We start from the raw sequence: 21,248 nt of genomic DNA, 5'->3' as shown, positions 1-21,248 counted from the left end.
GAGGGGCCACACGTGATACCTTCTCCACCAGCTTAAGCTTTTGGAGTAACTGGTTGTTTCACTCTTTATCTATCTCTCTATCTCTCTCACATAGTCAGACCCACGAATAATTCCATTGAATAATTTTTCATGATAAATTGGTTTCAAAGGAGGTGAAAGTGGAGTAAGGAGAGTGGGAGGGAGAGACTTGAGATGGCAAGAATGGGCAGAGGGTGAGAAGTGGCTAAAAAACAAGGAAAAAATCAATCATATTTTGGACGGGTTTTTTTTTTCCTTGCTTTTCACTCTTTTCTTACGCTCTTCTCAACTCTCTCTTGTTTCTTCCTCTCCCACTCTCCCTCACTATTGTGTAAGCTAATATCACAGGGGGAAAAACTGTTGGCAGCCAAAGATGCCGTAAATTTCTAAGTATTAATACTTATTGCTATATTCAAGTACAATCACTTTGCACCTAGTTAATAATGCTTAGGATCAAATAGTTCAAGGTTTTGGGTGCTTTTAGGTCCTGTCATTAGACAGCGAGAAAAACATTTCTGACAGAATTTTTTTTTTCTTCCCACAATTTAGAGGGTAAAAAGGTAGGAAATTTTATGAATAATTTTCCTTTCCAATCTTTATGAATAATATGAGCCCTAGCAAATCCCATTATATACATCCCCATATCTTTTTGTCAGGGATATGTCTGTCTATCTAATTTATACTCAACTCTTCATCCTATTGAAGGTTACACACAAAATTTTGCCAAGAGAAAGTGAAACACAAGAGAACAGCATAGAAGGTTAGACAGGAAGAGCAAACAAGGTACAAAAAAATAGAAAATTTGAAGCTGAATAACTATCGGTAGAGATTATTCCTGTGCTAGAAAAAAAATCAAATTTTGTAGCTACTGTTTGAAAGATCCAAATGTACGTACTACCGTTCATTGCAGATGAATTCAAGCACTAGCTTCCCAGGCGATGAGAATCAAAAGGATTCTGGCATACAAACTCGAAATTGTACAGATGAACTCGGAGTATGAAAATCAGCTTTGCTATCAGAAAAAAATGAAGGTTAAATATACCGTATAGTGGAGCGCCCAATGAGAAGAAAATCTGCCTCAGAGGTTTGTATACACTGATCTTCCACAACAAAATGAAAAAATTCACAACATCCTTTAATCTCTGGACACCCGCCTGACTGCAAAATTAGTGTCCCCAACTGAAATCTTCCCTCCCATATATGCTATATAATCTTCTAATGAGACTGGGTGCTGAAGAAGTTCATGGATCTAAAGAAAAAAGAACTATAATTCCTGCTCTCAAAGCCCTCCTATTCAGGGATCAGCAAATGGCCCTCCATCTCCAAAATAATCATCATTTATGTGCATCTGCAATTAATTCTAATCATCAGGATCCATCTCTTCATCCTGCTCAGAGGGCCGAGTTGACTCAGTTCTGCCACCCCCGTCATCAGATTCAAGCTGCTCCCCAAGATCAGTGTCATCTTCCATTGACTCGCTTTCATCAACGCCCTCTTCCTCAACACCGGTCCCCTTCAATGTAACCACTTCGAGAGCAGGCTGCATCCATTCGGGGCACTCATCCTCACCTCCATACAAGAATTCACCATGGCCATCCTTCACTGGGTTCAAAGTGTTAGCAGATTGGGGTGTTCTACAAGAACATTCGGGCAATGGGTGAGCAAGGAATGAGGTAGGTTTTGACGTTCGAGACTCCGTTGTAAGGCCATCTTCACCCAAACTTCTGTTAAGGTGGTCGCGTACTGAGGCTGTCCAATTGCGCTTTGGATGATACAGATGTTCACGAATATCATCGAACAGTTTGAAGAGAGTTTTCCTGGAAAGAAAACCATAAAAAATAAGTACCATGAAAAAAGAATACAAGAAATAAAAGGGGAAATCTAATGAAAACAAACAACTAATAGAAGGGGGAAATCTAGAAAAAAATAAAAGGGGAAATCTAATAAAATCAAAGCCATAATACAAAAGAAATAATGCAAAAAAAAAAAAAAAAAATGCTACAACAATTACCAATATTTGTTTCGATTGTGTTTGTGGATTCAAATGTCATATCTTCTGAAATGGGGTCGATTGGATCTAGTGAAATATCACGAGGTGTGTCTGCATATATGCTCAAATTGCAATTTCAGTGCAATTTGGGTTTCTTACATTGCAAAAAAAAAAAAAAATTGACAAAGTCTTACATTGCAAATATATTTGCATTCTAAGTTCCTGTTTGTATTCCTGCAAAAGTAAGATCACATGGTGTCATGTGTGCTTCGCTTCATTTCAGCTCCAACCTGAAATGAAGTCTAGATGCAAATTGATGCAGTTTTTTTTTTATAATTAAAATAAGGATTTTGAATCCAGGATCACCTCTAGAAAAATCCACTTCCAGCATCCGAACACATTGAGCTGGCTAAAGGACAAAAGACTCCATGTGCAATCAGTGTCAACTTTAAATACAGCATCATCCAAAAACAGGCCCAAAGGGGGTTTAGGTGTTCACCAAATTGCACCATAGGTGTAGGCAGGCATATATATTTTTCGAAAACAAATACAAGGCACAGAAAGCAGATAGAACTCCAAAGGTAGCAGTTTTAGAAACCCACAAATGGCCTCTCTAAGACAAAGCTACCAATGTAAGCAATCCCTTCAAAACCCTCACAACACTCAAATCTCATCATTAAGATATCAACAATGTCAACGATAACCTCTGACATAGGGGCAGACAGCTACTAAAAATATATTTTTTAAGTTTATTTCACTACCTTTAGAATATGAATTTAGCCATTCAAAACTTAGGGAGCATAGAGCAATTGCTCGTTTTACCTGTCCGGACGATAAGTTCTATCTGAGGCCATTCTGTATAGCCGGTGCCCCATGACTAAGCTTGAAAAGTCTGGCCATTCACTGCCATCATTGTTGAAACCAGGAAAAAATGCATCTGCTTCCAAAGAGACTAGATAATCAAGAGCATCCCAGAGAAGTCTGTGTGCTTGCATCCTCAGATCTATTAGTGAAGGTTCTGGTTCTCTGTCAGTCTCAGCAACCCAACCATACCAACCTTCCTTCTCATGCCGATAGATTGGCCTGGCTGGTGGAGGAGGAAGGGGTCGGGGCCGGGGACCTGCCTTCTTCCATTCTTCAATAAGCTGTTCCTCACTTTTGGCCGGTGAGGACCACAGCAGGTCTGAAGGAAGAGAACTTTCAGGGCCTATTACATTAGATAACTCTTTTTTACTGCATAAAGTAGTACGGTCCTCTAAGTTTGGGTACATGGCACGTAGAGGGATCAGAACCCGTTGCCCTCCAAAGGTTTCAGCACCAGCCAAGTATATTATTGTATCAGGAGGATAGCCCATTGCTCGAAGGAGAAGCCCAACCTGCAACCATGCCAACACAACAATTGAGCTGGAACACCTAAATGAATCCTGGAAAATAAGGATTTACAAAATGAACGGGTTCTCTATGTGCAAAAACACCTTTCAGTAAATTTATCAACTAATATTCATTTGAATACCCCGGATTCTATGAATGGTGCAAACCCGGGGTTTGCAAGTCAATTCTTGGAACTTTGGAGCATATAAATGATTTCTCGTTCAATATGGGCAGCAACACAATCCATAGACAAATAAAACATGACATAATAATCAATTACAGCTAGAGTTATTGTAGGAAATCAAAACCATTGAATTCATTCATCAATAGGAAATAAATCAGCCCAAGTAGGTTCCAAGACATTTAATCCATAAAGAAAGGGAGCTAAATAATGAAAATAAATCAGATCTCAAGCTATGTCACAAATATCTCCAACATTTTAAAAATATTGCGATTTTATCGCGACATTTTGATACAACAACAAATACCCAAAATGAACCCAAGATTTTAGAAAACATAGCATATTTTCATTTTTACCATTTACCATTAAAATACTATGATAATATCGGAATATTTTTAACATATTTTTATTTTACATTTTTCTTAAATTATATATTTTCAAAATTATTTTATTTTATCATTTTTTCCCAATATAATCCAGAAAAGAAAAATATATCCCGAGATTTTCCCTTGCCGAGAAATTCCAGAGAACGATATTTGTGACTTAGATCTAAAGAATTGAATCACAAATATCAAATCTACAAAAATAAATCTACCATTGGTTCCAACAATACCTAACGATGGCCAAATAATAATAATATGTAATGGGAGGGGCAATGTGATAATAAGGGCAATTGGGTATGGGAATGGTTAGGTGAAGAGGTGTAAAGAAAAGAGGGGAAAGAATAACGAATATACGGGGGAAAGAAAAGGGTAAGGAGATCAAACGAGAAGGAAAACATAGAGTCAGATTGTGGAAAATAGGTAAGGTGAGAATTGTACCTGGGAGTGGTGTGCTGGGCCTCGTGTCGTGGTCGTCCTGCTATAGGTAATACCCAAGGGGGGGGGGGGGGGGGGGGAGCTATAGAGAGAAGAGGGGCTGATCCCAGACAAGACTAATAGAGGGAGAGGAGAGAGGAGAGAAAGGAGAAAGAAAAGGGAACGAAAGAAGGGATGGATTTGCAGCCGTGAGCTAAAGGTGATAGAGGAGAACAAGAAACGGGGAAAGAGAAAGCAAAAGGGGTGGCGGCTACACACCCAGCCAAGAGGTGAAACGAGAGAGAGAGAGAGAGGAGGGGGGGACAAATAAGGGGAGAAGTAGTGGAGAAGGTGGGGCGGCTGCACACCGAGCCGAGAGAGAAGGGGAAGAAGAAAGAAAGAGGAGAGAGCGGGAGGAGTCTCTTTTCAACGTTACAAGGTTGAAGTGGGGCCTTGGGGTTTTGAATCAATGACAAATTATTTACCATCGACGTTTAATGTTTCTCAGTCTGGTTAGGATTCTGTTCTAATAGGACCCCCCAAAAATTGTGGGTTGTATATACTAAATAGTACATGATGGAGCTCGAGTATAAAGTGTTTATTCATCTATTAAGGGGAATCATATAGGATTAGTGCCAATCAATAAGTTGGAACAACTTCGTAAGTATATCTTCAATATAGAAATCCAAAAGTTCAAATTCGAACAAGTTTCAAATTAAAAAGAACAAAGTAAAATTTAGCAGAATTGGTAAAACTATTTCAATCAAAATTGTATAATAAGAGAATCAATCCTCCGTATGATTCTTCGATAGAAAGAAATAAAAAAAGGTATGTTGAGATCATTTTGAAACGATTAAGAATAACCGAAGTAATGTCTAAATCCAATGATTCAAAGCAAAGATAAAGGATATAGGAACAAGGAAACACCATTTTCAATTGTCTCAACAACTCAAACTAGATCAGAATGAGAAAGAAAAAGAGATTCTAGACAGGACAAACAAGAGGTTAGAGACGACTCAATAAATGTACACGGATTTCCCTTTGATCTATTTGAGAATTACCCTACTTGAGTTATGAGCACGAATGGGATTTATTATTTTTCGTTTTCAGGAATGGAATGATAGTCAATAATAGTTGCAAAAACTAACTCAATCTGAAACTGCAACAGTAAATTCAACTCACCTCTTCAGGCATGAAAGGATATGAGCCATTTCTTCTTTGCACATGGGAATCAATGGTAAGTTCTTCATGAATAATTCCTTGCTTGATCATCTGTGCCCTTCGGTACTGTATAAGTTCAGTGTGTACATCCTAGGCCATTATAAAATTATAAAGCGGTCAGGAAAGTACAAACAGCAAGTGAATATAATCTCGGTAATCAAACTTATATCATCAAGGACAAAAACACACACCACACCCACACCCCAACAAAAAAAAATTAAAAACAGAAGACACTGTTGGTATACAATCTAACATGCACCAAATCTTTTAAATAAAAACCAAACTTAAAGGAAAAATCATGAACTAAGGCAAAGCAACACAAAGACTAATATAGTAAGAATACCAGTTTAATGAATACCTAACAGAAAGAGATTAAAAAAAATAAAAGCATAGAGGAGACACCTGAAAAAGCTCTGCACAACCATGATATGCCAGGGTATCTCTCACCAGACCAGGATGAAAAGCAAGGAAAGGTTGGCCCCAAGATCGTAACCTGCAAAATAAAAACTAAAGAGTGATCAAATGCAGGCCCGTCATCGGGAATAGAGTACAAAAGGAATTGTGCCTGGATCTCAATACCACAAATCCTCACGCGTAACAAAGGCACTACTCATTTCAAAACGATAAAACATTTTCATTTTGAAACAGGAACATTCAGCAAACCTAACTAGTTAGTTACAAAGAACAATGAGCCATTTCATTTAAGCATGACATACCACTTTTTTCCCTGACAGCAAAGAAAATCACAAAATATTTAATCTTACCCTGTTTAAGAAAAAATTGTACTTTCTTATGATTTAGACACATTTAAACATAAGAGAACTAGAACAACACAGAAAAGAGGAACTGCGGTATCAGTAACAAGAGTAATGCCTACGACATTTGGGAGGTGGAATTATTATTTTAAGAAGAAAGGTTATGTGGTTTTTTATTATTTCAAGATGAAATACTAACAAAGAAAACAAATAGTTGGGACATTTCTACCTCTCCACAATGCGTTGACCAAGCTCTCGAATTTCAGGGCGGAAATCAAGGGCATGGAAGGCCACCCTGCATCTAAGTCTCTGATACTCGGCCATGCTTCGGGGGAGGATTGACTGCGGAGAACAAGTATAGGATCAGAGGTGAACAACACACTCCCATCATTATCCAGTGAGAGGCATGCTACAAAAGAGTAATTATCATATAAGATGAATAGAATAAATTTGGATGCACATCAATTATGAATCATAATTAATTTCAGTTATATTGTGCGCTGCATGATTTCATACCAATAATGCAGTCAATGACAGAGTAGGCCCAATTCTTGTGCTCTGCCATTGTCCATCTAGTGATGTCCATTTTGATTAAGGAAATAAGCTTAAGACCTTCGTAATACTTTCATCAAAAGTCTGACCATTGCTTTCATTCCATATTCTCCAAGCAATGGTATAAGGAGTCACATTCAATAAGAAGTTTCGGCTTATTAGGGAGACAGGAAGAAAATATGAGATTTCTTGGTGTGCACAAATGCATTGGCAAATGGATAAAATTGAACTTTGATGGTAGCTCAAAGGGCAAGAAAGGTCCCACCAGAATTAGAAGTGTGATTAGGGATGAGTTTGGATCTGTAATCAAAGACATTTTCTGGTCCTATAGTTGCAACTTGTGACTGAACCTAACAAGGTAGAAGTTCATGCCCATTGGAGGGTTGGTGAATTATACGAGCGGTCTGGGTTTACAATTATGAGTGGAGGGTGAACAATGCCTTGGCCCACGGAGACATGCTAACATCATTCACCTAGATCAGAGATCTAAGACCATTCCCACACTTGTTCTCCCATGTTCCTCTTAGTGCTAATAACATCTCGGACAATCTTGCACGAGATGGGGTCAGAAGGGATTCAATTGTTACATCATATGCCCATTCTCTTTAGTATCTTCAAGTGGAAGTTATTTTGTCATTTCATTCCTGCGTCCTTTTCTATTTCCATGGCGCCGGGCCATCACAATCCCTTCTCTTTGTTCCTTAGTTTTCCTTCTCTTTAATAAAGTTATCTTTCAAAAAAATTCCTAAAATAAAAAAATCATAAAATTCCTAAAAATTTAAAAAAAAAACTTAAACCTCCTAGTTTGATGAAAATAAAGCATCTAGGGCCAACCATTGACTTCAGGTGATTTCTTAATGATACCATTGCCATTTGCCACAATCCCTTCTTCTATGCCTTTTTTTGTGGGCTTTCTTCGACAAAATTCTCTCCTAGTTGGATTTCTTTCCTTAATTATCAAGCATTAGTACATATTTTTTGGGCCTCGTATACCATGTGTTTCCCCACATCAGAATCATTTATTTATTTATAATACATCTGAATCATTTATTAGTAGTATAACATGTACTTTTTGGCCCTCGTATACCAGTAGTAGTCCTCTTGTCAATAGCCTCCAAAATTCTTGTTTTGGTACTCTTGATGGAGGACAATGATGTAAATACATTATCACTCAAAAAAATAAAAAAGGATGATGATGTACATACATTGGATCTCCCACGACATTTGATAGCCTTTCATCGAATCTTTCTAATAGAAGCCAAATGTTCAATCTTTCCTTGATTTGTAAGGCCAACATAATGTTGCCTCTCCTACTGTCCATAATTGAATGGGAGCCAATTCATCAAAAATATCTTCCATGTTAGACATCAAATTTTCTTCAATATTATCCGTCAATATGTCAATGTTGGCTTGCATCTCTCTGCTCTTATCTTCCATAATTTTATTTGATTGATCAAACTGCTAGTGACTATCTACCAATTCCAATAGATTGTAGATGACTTCATTCCATTGAGCATCTTTCATGTTCCATCAGAACTCATATCAGCGTCTACTAGTCAAGATAGATCGAACAAAGTTCCATGAGTTTTGGCAAGTTCCAAGAAAATTTGACACGGTTTGTAAGGATAAAAAACTCTGGCACAAAATTTGGTCCAAAATTTTCTAGCTAGTTAGAATCAAAACCATGATGCAAAAGTTCAGTAGAATTGGTGACGGAACATCCAACAAAGACTAGAGTAACAAAAATAAAAGCAATTGTAAGATAAAATCCATCTGTATCTCCAATCTAATATCTCATTTCACTCCAACCTAATTGTAGATATTAAAAACAGGAAATTGATGAATCAACATTATATACTAGAAAATAACTTGAGGTCAGAAGCATCACAACATTTATCATGCAGCAGTATCACACCACAAAGGGATTGGGCATCACTTGTACTTTACAATGGGCAACCTCCCCCAATAATATGTAGCTGTATTTTGTTATTTATTAATAAAGTTGCTACCTTCCACCAAAAAAAAATCACTATGATACATTGGAAAGCTTTGAGCCCAATTCTACAAAGAAGAAGTTAGTTTTGCCTTTTGCCTTTCTCATGCTTTGCCCTTTAGACCAAGAGATAGCATTGGTGGAGTCACCTTCAATTCGCAACAATCCTTGCATGTCTCTGGTAAAGATCCTAAGACTGGTAAGAAGAAATGGGATTTTAGTTTTGTTCGAGTAAGTTCTTCGAATCGGTTCCGTGTACAAGAAGGCAACCTTTTTTTTAATGGTGATTAGTATTAATAAAAACGAAAAAGATTGAGAATCTCTGTACAGATAAGAGAAAAAAAAATGAAAAAATGACAGAAACCGATCAAGGGGCAGAAAGTCGAACCGCTTCAACCCCTCCCTAAAACCATCTCTGGCTAGCCTATCCGCTAATCCATTCGAAGACCTCTTCACGTGATAGGCATTAATAGTTACTGCACCGACCCTATCTTGGATTTCATCGAAATAAGCAGAAAATCTCCAGGGAAATGAGGGTGTGCCATTAATCCATCTTATCACATTCAATGAGTCACCTTTCGATTTCCACCATTTCCAAGTCTACATTCCTTAGAAGTTTGAAACCGTGGTGAATAGCCCCCTTCCGCCTCGTTTGCATCCGCAACTCCTATAAGACCTGAATAGGCCCATACAACATTTCCTTGGTCGTCTCTTAATACTCCCCCGATTCTAGATGGACCCGAATTTCCAATGCTAGGTCCATCGAAATTAAGTTTCAATAGACCTCGGACAGGAGGCTCCGATGCTTGGACCACTTTGGGCTCTTCCCTTACTCCATTACATATCACTTTCCAACCATGCCACAAATCATTAGCAGACACATATGCAAAGCTTGGGATGGCTCTTACCCAAGATAGTGTGATTGCTATCATTTTGTTTAATTTTATTTCGAGAAAGAGATCGATCAATTCCGATTCTTTCTTTTTCTATTGATTCTTTTCTGATCAAGATGTATGGATCCGTGGATCAATGTACCAGAGTTCATTCTTTTCTTTTCTTTTTTGTTCGGTAAGCTGGGATCGAACGTGAAACCACAAGGTTGGGAAACAAAGCCTCAACCGTTGAGCTATAGGCCCAGCCCCTCCAGAGTCCATTCTTAACATAAGGGCATCATGACTTGAAGGACTTTCAAGTCGGGTGGGAAAGGGTGATTCCCCTTCACACATCTGAGCGCGGTTGGCGATAATCGTTTCTTAGTAGTGTTCAGAAGGCGTCCATACCGACTCCTGTAAAGGAGTATGGTATGGAAAACCTCCGTCATTCGATGGTGAACCAGTGTTGGGCAATGAGAATGGGATTTTCCTTTCCTCTTTCGCTTTTGATGACTGAACCTTGTTGGGACTCCTACAGTCTTTGTAAGGGAGTGGAGCGAAGGGGTTTTCAGCAAGTGGAGGCAAGGCTAAAGGTTTTCTAAGGAACCCTAGCGTAACAGTTTGTTGAGGTAATGGCAGGGCTGTCTTGAATTTAGGTTGTGGCTTAATTGCGCTATAAGGGCTTGTCTAATGATCATGGAATTGCTTTAGCGCTAATCGCATAACTTTCGCCTTTTTCCAACGCCTTCTTCCTAAAATCATTTCCACACCACTGTGTGCTCCCTACAACCATCCTTGGTTTAAAAGTGCCTGTCCTATCCAATATAGAAAATCCCCTAAGTGCTTTCTTTCCATAGAACCCATAAGGTTGCAAGAAAGGATACATTCCATAGAATTTTTCATTTTCCCTTCCATGAGGCCATTTCCCAATTTTCTAACAACTCCGCTAGTTCGGCTGGAAAGACCCATTCAACACCAAATGTGGATAAAAGTCAGCACCACACCTCTCTTGCCACCTTACAATGCAACAGCACGTGGTCCACCATTTCCCTAAGCATAGGCCACAAGAAGCATCCTTTTCAAGATTGCCACCTACGCAAAACCGCAAACCCTGGGAGGTGCATGGATGCTCCATACTTTGGCAACTTTAGAGGATACAGGGCATGGGTTAAGTGATGATAGAAGGATTTAACCAAGAAATTCCCCCTTGAATTCCAGGTCCAAATTACTTTGTCCTCGCCAAAAGATTTAATGTAGCACTTTTCAAATGTTTACAATAATTAGTCCTCTGACTCGAGCTCTCTATAAAAAAATCCCTCCTAAACATAGTCTGTTGTCTCTGCATGTGAAACAGTCCTTTACCAACACATCTTTAGTTGCGGTGGCCGCATACAGGTCTGGAAACAATCCCTTCATCGTTTCGAACACCCCCCCCCCCCACCCCCACCCCCACCCCACCCCACCCCACTCCTGTCGGACGGGGGTTGCTAATCGAGCTACCATCGAAATTAAGCATGTTAGTATTGTTTGCGTGGAGGGGGAGCTCTTCAAACTGATGTTTTACTTTTTTCAAAAAGTTTCCCCTCAAAATGACGGTCCACTTCCTAGTAAAATCCTAAAAACATAAACAAAATTTCTTTCCTAGGATGCACCCATTGAATAGCGCGCGCCCGTTGAATAATATGTACTTTGATTTTCCAGATCATCCCATCGAAGGATGTTTCTTTCTCCTCAAAGATTCTTGTCCCTTTTTCTGAAATGACTAAGAAGAAAGCTATCTGCCATAACACTCTCCCCAAAAATCCAAGATAAGTACATCGCCAGCCAGTAATGAACCGGAAGAATGTTCTTGGCATGATCCACGTCAAACCAAACCAGTCTCATTACTCTTATCCAAACCTAGCATGATAGGAGGGAATGCATAAGAAGGTGGTCCACAATTTCATCTGAGTGTTTGCAAAGTGTGAATTTGTTGACTAGGTGAAAACCTCTTTCTTGAAGGCAATTCACCGTGTTGATTTTCTTTAGCATAGGAGTGCAAGGAAAGCACTAGATGGGGGAGGAATAGGGGACCCTTCCAAATAATGCATCAATAAACCTTGAGCATATCTTTAGTTGGGATGAACTTGAACATTGCCCTAGTAGAAAACTTTCCTTTGGGATCCGTAGAACAAATCCGTTTTGTCATCTTCGACCTGAGAAACATAGTGACTTTGAAAAAGTACGAGAAGACTGACCAAATCTTTAAATTTTGTTTCCTTAAGATTACAGCAGAACATCCAAGCCCACATCACCCCCATGCTCTCAGAACAACATGACATTGCCACCCACTTGACCCTCCCCAACCTAGAGCAGCTCAGAAAGGGCTAACAGATCGAACTTGAACCCACCCACCACCCACACATCCTCCAAAAACCTCACTATATTTCCTTGCCCAATTAGACCTTACTCCATTGTTAAGGACTACCTTAGACCACAAATGGACTTCCAAATGCCAGAGCCTCACCCACCCACACCCCCCTCTCCCTTCCAAAAAAAAAAACCTCCCCATAATTTTACGCCAAAGAGCATTTCTCTCCTTGCCAAAGTGTTAGTGCCACTTTCCAAGGAGGGTAACATTCATACATGTTAGGTGAACTGTCACGCCCCCAACCCGAATGCACGACAAGTGCTGCGTGCTTGCAAGGTTCTAGAAACTCGCAACCCTGAAAGGCATTTTTATCAAATATTCATACAACTCCAAGAATACATCCACAATACATTGGAGCAGAGATTAGAGCAATTAAAGTCTCCATAACTAAATAAATAAACAACTATCAAGGTCATTATTTACAATCACAGCTTAAAGTCCAAACCACAACCACGAAAAGTCAAAGTTCAAGATCTGGAAAGCAGAAAACAACACGAGCAAACTCGAAAACCAGTAACCATTATAGCAAATCATTAGTTGAATCTTTTTTTTAATGGTAATAATTAGTTGAATCTAAGCATGCCAAAGACAAGCTAAAACATATGATTAAAAAAGCACATGGTTGGGAATTGACTGGCATATGTTTCCATGAATTTAAATGATTTCCATTGAAATTTCCAACTGAAACCGAAACGTTCCTGTTTCCGTGGAGACCGAAACCAAAATTTAAAATCTTGCCTCATATTGGTAGGGTCAATGGGACAAGAGGGTGTTCCATATCATATAAGAGAGGTTCATCACCAAACCAAAGAAAAAACCAGAAGACCTACGGAGGGCCAAACGTTTTTTTTGAAATTTGACAAAAAATTTCATTGATACTGTGAAAGGTACATTGGGGACCAAAGGTCCCATCTAGTAATACATAGTATCAATAAAGCATGGCTAGAAGCATACTTCTAAACCATGAAGAAAAGCAAAATAAAAGATCAAGATAGAGTCAAACGGCATCTAATCAACTTCACCTCCACTCCTTCGCTACACTTCACTACCAAAGATTTCAAACACAAACCAAAACATTCCTCCACTAAAGAACTAACACTCCAACAAAAACAACCACTAGAAAGCTTCCTAGGAAAAAATGCCCCGATAGGCGAAAGACCATGGTCTCTCAACCCAAAGAAGACTATCATTCATCCCACCTGGAAAGCACTGAGATCCACCTTCTGAACCAATGAGACATTAGAACATAAAGACAACGCATCATCAGAGAATACTAAAGACCTCCTTCCCAACCCATCAGAAGATAAACAAGCCACCAGGCTAAGATGCCTCCGCAAGCGAAAGACCGAGGTCTCTCAAGCCAACGATGGACTTAAAACGATTGATTCCACCTGGGGAACAATAAGGCACATCTTCAGGATTTGTTATGACAAAAACTTACAGATAACATCAAACCTCCTAAAAAACTAACTCCGGCCTCTAGATTGCAAAAAGAAAAGGCAAAACTCTGCCACACTGAAGCTTCAAAAAGAGACATCTAACCTCCTAGAAACTCTCACTCTATTCTAGGGGTGCTCCTTCCACTCAGAAACTAGAAGCCAGATCCTTCCAATCCCAGAAACCATCAAAAAACTTTTCATGGTCCCACCGAGGACTTTTCTCCAAAAGACAGAATGACCAGACAGCAAGAAAAATCACAAAAGGCCAAACCAAAAGATATTTACAAAAACAAAAGAAGGGGGGGGAACTTTCTAATTGCTGGGGCGGAAGACCCATTCTTTTCCTAACCCTGACTTTTGTTTTCTTCCTTTTCCTTGCATTTTTCCTCTGTTGGGTGGTCTTCCAGCCCTGTCCCGAAGACATCCCTTATTGCGAGGAAATCGGCCATCTCATCCGCTGAGTTGACATCCTCCTCAGCTCGACAGATCATCGATTTCTCTGACGAACTTACCTTCAGTCTCTCTCTCGCCCTTTACTCGGATACCCACCGCTGCCTCCTTTCCTCTCTCTCTCTCTCTCTTCTTCTTCTAAGGCCTGCTTAAAAAACGGAAGCTTGTATTTTGGGACACTAATTTCTTTTGAAATTTCTCTTTCGAGTTCTAAGGTAGAATTCCTCTATATTTCCATTTCTATTTCCCTTGGTGTTAGAGGTCCTTCATAAGGACTTCTCTCCTTGACTTTAGGTGATTTTTTACTTTCGTTTGCTAGTTCCTCCCTTCTATCTTCTTTTTCCCTTTTCTGTCTTCCCCGTTATCTTTCCCAAAGGAGTTGAGGTTTTCCATAGGACTTTGAATTACTAACAGAGATTTTTTTCTTCTTCTTTCCTGGTTTTTGGTGACCCTGAAGCTTCCTTTTAAAGATTCATATACCTCCTTTAGTGGCCCGAAGCGACGGTGGTTTGTGGTAATGATTATTTCTCTTGGGTTGGATGCCACCTCTCGAAAAGGAAACTTCTCCTTTACTGCAACTAATCGAATTCTGCACAGAAGAGACGTGTTTTCTTCGGTAGTAACGCAAGCTCTCCTTGACCCTATTAAGTTTCCAAATTATCTTTTTAGGACTCTCATTAGATTTGGGCCCAACAAAAATCCTGATTGAATATCCTTTCCTCTTGTTGAAGCGATTCTGATAGCCTTCGTTTGGAGGCCAATTTATTTTGGGTATTAATGCTCTCTGAAAATCCTTTTCATTGAATTTTCCTGCTTTTCTTTTTTGACTTGTCGTACACATCCCTGATTCCTGTGGTTCAATCCGTGACACCCCGATTGATTCAAACTCAAAAGATTGGGATAACGGCTCTTTTTCCTCCCTTACTCCTTTTCCTAGACAAACTTTTCATTTTCTCGCTTGGAATGATTTTTTCTTTGGCAATGGCATGCTAGTACTATGCTTATCTTCCGCCTCTTGAAGAGTACTGGAAATTTCTTCTTTGTTTGCTGGGCATTGTTTTCATTAGATAGCATCCCTTCTTCTACCTCCTTAGTATTTATTAAGAAGCTTCTTGAACCTACCTTAAGGCAGATGAAGGGAATCCGGTATTTCCATTCCGAGGATAAAACTTTAGCAGAGGCATGATTTATGCAATGATCGTGATTGCCTGTCAACTTCGATTACCTGCCCAAAGAGCCTCCCCAAGGCCTCAATTGTTGATGGTGTCCATGCATGTAGGGGGATATCGTAGAATCAAATCCATCTAGCTTTCATAGAAGAGGTGAGCATTGGGTTCCGGAGTTTCAACGAAGAGAGGAAGTCACCAAATACGTTGTTTCCTCTGTCGAGGATCCCTTTTGCTTGGGATTCCGACTCAAAGCTGAAGAGGACTAATAATGGGCCAATGTGGAAAGGTTTTGGTAATTGGGGCATATTCCAAAGACTTTTGGCATTTAACCATACCTCTTCCAAGCTCCATTTGATGTTATTCATTGATCCCACCAAGCATCTTTTGAGAGCCAATGCTCGATCTTCAACCTGCTTAATCGGGATTCCAATTTCCGGTGGGCCTCTACAAAGTTCGATCATATGGGTCAAATCACCCGAACCTCCTAAGGGACTCCTTCCTTGAGCTCCTTCCTTACGCCTCATCAGACTAGGGGTGTAAACGAGTCGAGCCGAGCTGAGCTTGGCCCAACTCGGCTCGGGCTCGAACCAGGCTCGAGCTCGGCTCGGCTCGGCCAAGCTCGGGAGCCTTACCGAGCTTGGGTTGTATTAAGGTCAATGATATATTCACACCCCTCATCTTCCCTAGACAGCCCTATCTAGTGTAATTTGACTACTCTTTTTACACCACGGGGGGGTGGTCCAAATGGGGTACCAAAAAAGAAGTGACATATTTTGCCTCCCCCTTTCACTCCCTGGACAACCCTTTTAGTATATAAATTAATATATAATATATATTTAAATATATTAAATCCTTAACGAGCCGAGCCTGGCCTATCTCGGGCTCGGCTCGTTAAGCTTAACGAGCCCGGCCAGCCGGCTCGGCTCGGCTCGTTAAGGATTCAAGCCAAGCTCGAGCAAGCTTCTGAGCCCGAGCCGAGCTCGAGCGAGCTTCCGAGCCCAAGCCAAAATTGACACCCTTACATCAGACACCTCCAACAAAGGCTACAACTTACAAAATTTCTATACCCACAACCTGGGGATTTCCAATCCGATTGGTGCGAGGAGGTGGTCCTACGCCCCCCGCCCCAATGATCTAGAACTTCTTCTAATTCCTTCCTAACATTTTCGGGCGAGTGACTCCCCTCGCATCTTTATTCTCCGAGGCAAGATACGGATAGGGATGTAACCGCTCAGTAGAGCTTTTGGATGTTGAACGAGCAAGTAGCCCTAAACGCAGAGCCTCTCTGAAGAAAAACCCCATTTTCTCAACGGAGGGCCAAACTGTTAACCTCAAAAGAATTAATAGTTTAAGTCCTTTGGTAAATTACAAGGATAAACAGAATTCCAAACACTGTCAAAGGAATAAAATATGAATAAGAGAGTTAACTCAAGGGTGCTAGTTCATTGTAGCATTAACAGAATTATAGAACAGACGAACCGCCCATTGCGTGCCTTTGAATCCACAGTGGTCAGTTCCAACTTGGATGACAAGCACAATTAACTGAGGCACACAGAAGACAAAAGTATTTAGAGGTTGTTAAACACTGCTAACATCTCAACATGCCTGGTGACATTCTTAACATCTCCACAACAGAAGTTGCTAATATTCATGTAATTTATGGTTACCATGCTACTACAAACAAGATTTGAAATATCCTTTCGTACTGCAACATTCAAACCAATGTAAAATACACTATGATATTCATTTTCTTAATTTCTATAACAGACTTGATTAAGAATTAAACTTATGCACCTCCTCTAATTGAGACGGAAAAATAAAAAATGACAAAATCATTGCTAGCAGTCTACAAATTTTAGAAGTTCCCTTCGTAGAAATATGAATAATAGAGTATGAATACCACCAATCTGAGAAAATATCCTCTCACCTGAAGGCACCCGCCATCAGTAATCACTAGCCCAATAACCTTTGTCTTCTCTAACGTCGGTAAGACTTCTCTAATATAAAAATTGGGTGAGGCAGAGTGTTTGGGTGTAAAAATAGGGAACTTTTTCCGTTTTCTTGCTTCTTTCAGACTTTTAGGCAAGCTCCTCACAATGATTACATCATCCCTAAGTGCTGCTATGAACTGCTCCTCATTGTAAAGATAAGAAAAGCTCTTGAATTTCGAACTGTCAAAAGTATATTAAAGGGTGAGAAGAAAGCAAGAAATATTAGAAGAATTTCCATAAGAATTAACATTTGAAGAGTCAAGCAATGGAAGCTAGCAAGAGAACCTGATGCCTTTTGAGCGAGTACTTTCTTGGATCTCTGGAATGACAAGAGTAGCATTTAGAAGCCTGGATATGGTGACAAGATCACAGATCTAGAAAATGAAAAAAAAAACATATCACGAACACTCAATAACAATCACCAAAAAAAAAATCTTTCTTAGATGAAAGAACCTACCGAAGATCTTATCTTCTCAAATCCACCAAAAATTTTGGCATAAATGAACCCATTGTTCTGCTCAGTTGGAACTGTAACAAAAATTAATCACAAAAGAATAAGTAATTCGGTTACATATGTACACCTAAAGCATGAGAAAGTCCAACCACCTATGTCCAATAGATAAAATGAAAAACCATACTAATAATGTGAAATAAAAGAAGAAAAAAAGAAGAGAAAATTTTGAACCCTTTGTGGTGTGTGTGTGTGAATGAAGGGTGCAGCCAAAATAGGAAACTCGTCATTAGAAACACAGGGAGTTAAGATATGCACTACAATATAAAAGCAAAGTCTCCTGCTAAAACTCAAAGGTCTCATGCTAAAATAACTGTACCTGCAACTCAGGTCTAACGTTGTCCAAAACCATTTTAAAGAATGTACAGTAACCACATCATTTCAAACCATGCCCCATCCTATTTCCAGTTAAATTGGTTGGTGTTTTCAATCAGAATTGATTTCATGCATCAGTGGAGACTTGCAACTTGTTATGCTGATAGACTGGAGAGGGTCAAGCGGTGGAGCTCAGTGGTTCTTTATAAACCCAAATTTCCAGTCACTTGCAAAATTGATGTTTATTCATAGTTTCATACCTGTGACTATCTTGACATTTTTCATTGATTCTAATTGGATTTGACTTTATTTTTCTTATTTCATGGAACTATGGTTTGCATCCAATGAAACGGGGTTGCGGATGGATTTCCCAATTTGGAGAAACCGTATCCTTGAAAACAAAAAGGGGAGTCAAGTGTTATAATTTTGTACATGGCACATTGATAACTGAATTTATTTTATTTTTTTTAACATGAGATAAGAAAACAACACAAGTAGAAATGAGCTTGGACAGCCAACTTATTATATTGTTTTCATATGTGAGATGACTGTTGTTTGAAGTGTGATGTTTCTCAGTAACGGAAGTGGTGGTATTCTGCATACGCAACAGAGTGTGTTCTACACACATTGATCTGGACTATCATGAGAGGAACACCCATGAGAGCTATTAGGGAAGGGATGGTACCTCATGCAAACCTACCCAAGTATTCAAGACCCTGATCTGAGGTATCAATTCTTATTGGATATTTTGAGTAACCAACATATGATTCTTACTGAATAATCATTATGGAGGGCTTAAAAGATTTCAACACAAGATCCACAATTCTTTGACGAAGATGACATAACTTCATTAAGAAACAAAAAGTTTAACAATGAAAATTATAGGGCAACAATGGCCCTAAAAACATCTAAGGTCTATCCACTCCTGATTTGGTAAGCTCATCGGCTAGGTCGTTAGCAGTCCATGGGACAGAACAAGGATAACCTAACAGACAAAGATGTATGAAATTGACACCTCAAGTAGGTTTAAGTTTTCCTATTCTATTTTCTCTATATGATTCTAAGTTCGTGTGCATCTTGGATTCAATGTGAGCCCGTGAATCCAGTTCAAACATATACGTCATAAACAGATTTTTGAATCATCTATCTTAATCCCACATTGGCATAACAAAGCTTCGTAATTCAGCAATCTGCAACAATACGGTTTTGTATCTGAACTGCAATACTAACAATTGCTCCCCAAGAGTAAAATACAATAAAAAATTAGAAGGCAGTTTGAACAAGCATTACTAGGATATCCGCTTCTGGGGTTAGCATATGGTTGCAGATCCTTCAAAGATTTCACAGACCCCCATAACCGTCTGTATCGTACATCCTGCAACCAACAAAAACAAGAACCCAATTAACCAATTTACTTAACAAGCAAAGATTTCATCTCCCACAAAAGTGAGCCGCGAATTGGCATTTCGCGAAATTGCCTACACAAACCCTAATAATAACAATATAAACACTGTAATGAAGAAAAGAAATAAAGCGACATCAGAACTAGTCTACCTGTTTCCCTATTTTGGGAATGAAAACATCACCATAACCCACTGACGACCGGTATGGTACAAAATCTTCGCTCGAATACTTGGCAATAAGAAGGTGAACCAGCAAAGAAAAGGCAATTAAGACAGCTCCAGAGAGCATCACCCATTTTAACTTCGATTTGATTAACATCTTACATTACAGGAAGCATTTACAACAAGACTCGAGTAGAAATCCAATCACTACATCGCGAAGCACAAAAAGAAAAAAGAATTCTGTGCATCAGATAAAGAAAACAGCAAAATCATGGATAGATCACAATCCATTAATCATCCAACAAAACACACAAAAAAAGAAACAGGAAATCTCACAAGAAAGCAATTCCAAGAAGTCTCGCGTAGAAATCCAATCTATGAATAACGAAGCGCACCTAATACAGGGATCAACACCATTCATTAAGAAAAACCCAAAAAAGAACGACTGTAACAGATAAAGAAAACAGAGAAAATCTTATATAGATCACAATCCATTAATCAGCGAATAAAACATAAAAAATAGGAAATCTCACAAGAAAAGCGAGTCTCAACAGATCTCTCGTCAAAGAAACAACAGATAATCTGTTAACCCTAGAAGAAAGCAAGAGCTTATAAAGAACTAGGTTTTAAAAAGAATAGATTCTTGAAAAAAGATGAATCAGGGCTACAATTCTATTGAAAAAATTGGAAAGATTTCACAACAATATCAAACATCTGGCGCGAAATTATAAACCCTAAGATGACATACCCTAGGGTTCCGGAATCGATCTCGAGGGATCGAAAGAGGGAAAAAATGGAATGCGAAGGGGGAAAAATCGAATGCCGATGCTTTCAAAAACCGAGCGAAATCAAAAGAGAATAGGAAAAAAGACAAAATGGGAGTTTTAACTGATTTTACTCTTTTGTGCACGGCTAAAAGAGTAAAAGGTGAGTTGATATTGAATGGGCCTATCTAGTGTGGGCCTTGCGATAATCTTGACCGTTCATATAGTGGGCCCTCCATAAACATATGGCTGGGCCTACTACTACTGCTGGGGCATAGTTTAAGTGACATACCCATTAAGAGTTATCTCAATCAATTGAAATATGGAAGTTAGTCATTAGTGGCAATCCAAATCACACGAAAAAGGGAAAAAGGGCATAAAACCGGGTCTCTTTCAATATCCTTTTATAATTCCCTAGTTTTGACAAATGATAATAAATTTTATTTCTGCCATGGTTTGGTGGACCCAATTTTTTTTCACCCGATGTATTCTTGTTTCTACTCCTTATTGGGTCCACCCGAGTTTTCTTCGGTCCAACCTGATCTTTTGTTCCGTAACCGTAAGTATATTTTTTACGTCTTCGTAGAAAATCAGCAATTTTTATTTTTTATTTTTTACTTTTGCTGATTTTTTTACTATTTTTCCAAAATCTCGCCGCGGTTTTTTTTTTTCCCATTTTGTTAGGGTAAAATCTGCACTCCCTATAAATGTATGACACATGGCACCTAGCTAAAATAGGAAACCAAACTTGCCCCATCTCTTAAGAATGGTTACGCCCCATAAGGTGGGTAAACTAATATAGAAACCAGTTCCCATGAGTAAACATGGTGCTTATCAAGATAAGTATGGAAACTAACACCAAGGGAAGTCGACCAGTAAGGAAA

The 21,248-nt window shown here is 39.2% G+C and overlaps 1 protein-coding gene across 3 annotated transcripts; it reads right to left on the bottom strand.

The window, feature by feature from the left end:
• Positions 1–802: 802 nt before the first annotated feature.
• On the bottom strand, positions 803–20,473 carry LOC143848451 (protein EMBRYO SAC DEVELOPMENT ARREST 30-like). Of its 3 annotated transcripts, XM_077357399.1 has the most exons (13): positions 20,349–20,439; positions 20,134–20,191; positions 19,937–19,995; positions 19,590–19,807; positions 19,326–19,410; positions 17,667–17,737; positions 17,495–17,583; positions 17,146–17,389; positions 6,563–6,675; positions 5,981–6,071; positions 5,540–5,668; positions 2,831–3,384; positions 803–1,835 (listed from the first exon to the last, which is right to left on the bottom strand). In XM_077357399.1, exons 4-13 carry the CDS (start codon positions 19,755–19,757, stop codon positions 1,379–1,381), a joined length of 2,001 nt encoding a protein of 666 aa, XP_077213514.1. In that variant the 5' UTR covers positions 19,758–19,807; positions 19,937–19,995; positions 20,134–20,191; positions 20,349–20,439; the 3' UTR covers positions 803–1,378. The 3 variants fall into 3 exon arrangements, with proteins under 3 accessions (XP_077213514.1, XP_077213513.1, XP_077213515.1); XM_077357398.1 differs by lacking the exon at positions 20,134–20,191 and having other exon boundaries at positions 20,349–20,473; XM_077357400.1 differs by lacking the exons at positions 19,937–19,995; positions 20,134–20,191 and having other exon boundaries at positions 20,349–20,366.
• Between the last annotated feature and the right edge of the window lie 775 nt (positions 20,474–21,248).

The sequence above is a fragment of the Tasmannia lanceolata genome, unplaced genomic scaffold, assembly GCF_043159265.1.
Source record: "Tasmannia lanceolata isolate RefF3 unplaced genomic scaffold, GAP_Taslan_0.1 ptg000016l, whole genome shotgun sequence".
Lineage (NCBI taxonomy): Eukaryota > Viridiplantae > Streptophyta > Magnoliopsida > Canellales > Winteraceae > Tasmannia > Tasmannia lanceolata.
This window is presented reverse-complemented; position numbering and strand designations above follow the sequence as displayed.

Coding starts and splice junctions, on each gene's coding strand:
- LOC143848451 (XM_077357398.1), bottom strand. CDS start 19,757: ATGTTAATCAAATCGAAGTTAAAATGGGTGATGCTCTCTGGAGCTGTC. Junction 19,411..19,589: donor TTCCCAAAATAGGGAAACAG/GTAGACTAGTTC, acceptor TGTTGGTTGCAG/GATGTACGATACAGACGGTT. Junction 6,072..6,562: donor GGTCAACGCATTGTGGAGAG/GTAGAAATGTCC, acceptor TTTATTTTGCAG/GTTACGATCTTGGGGCCAAC.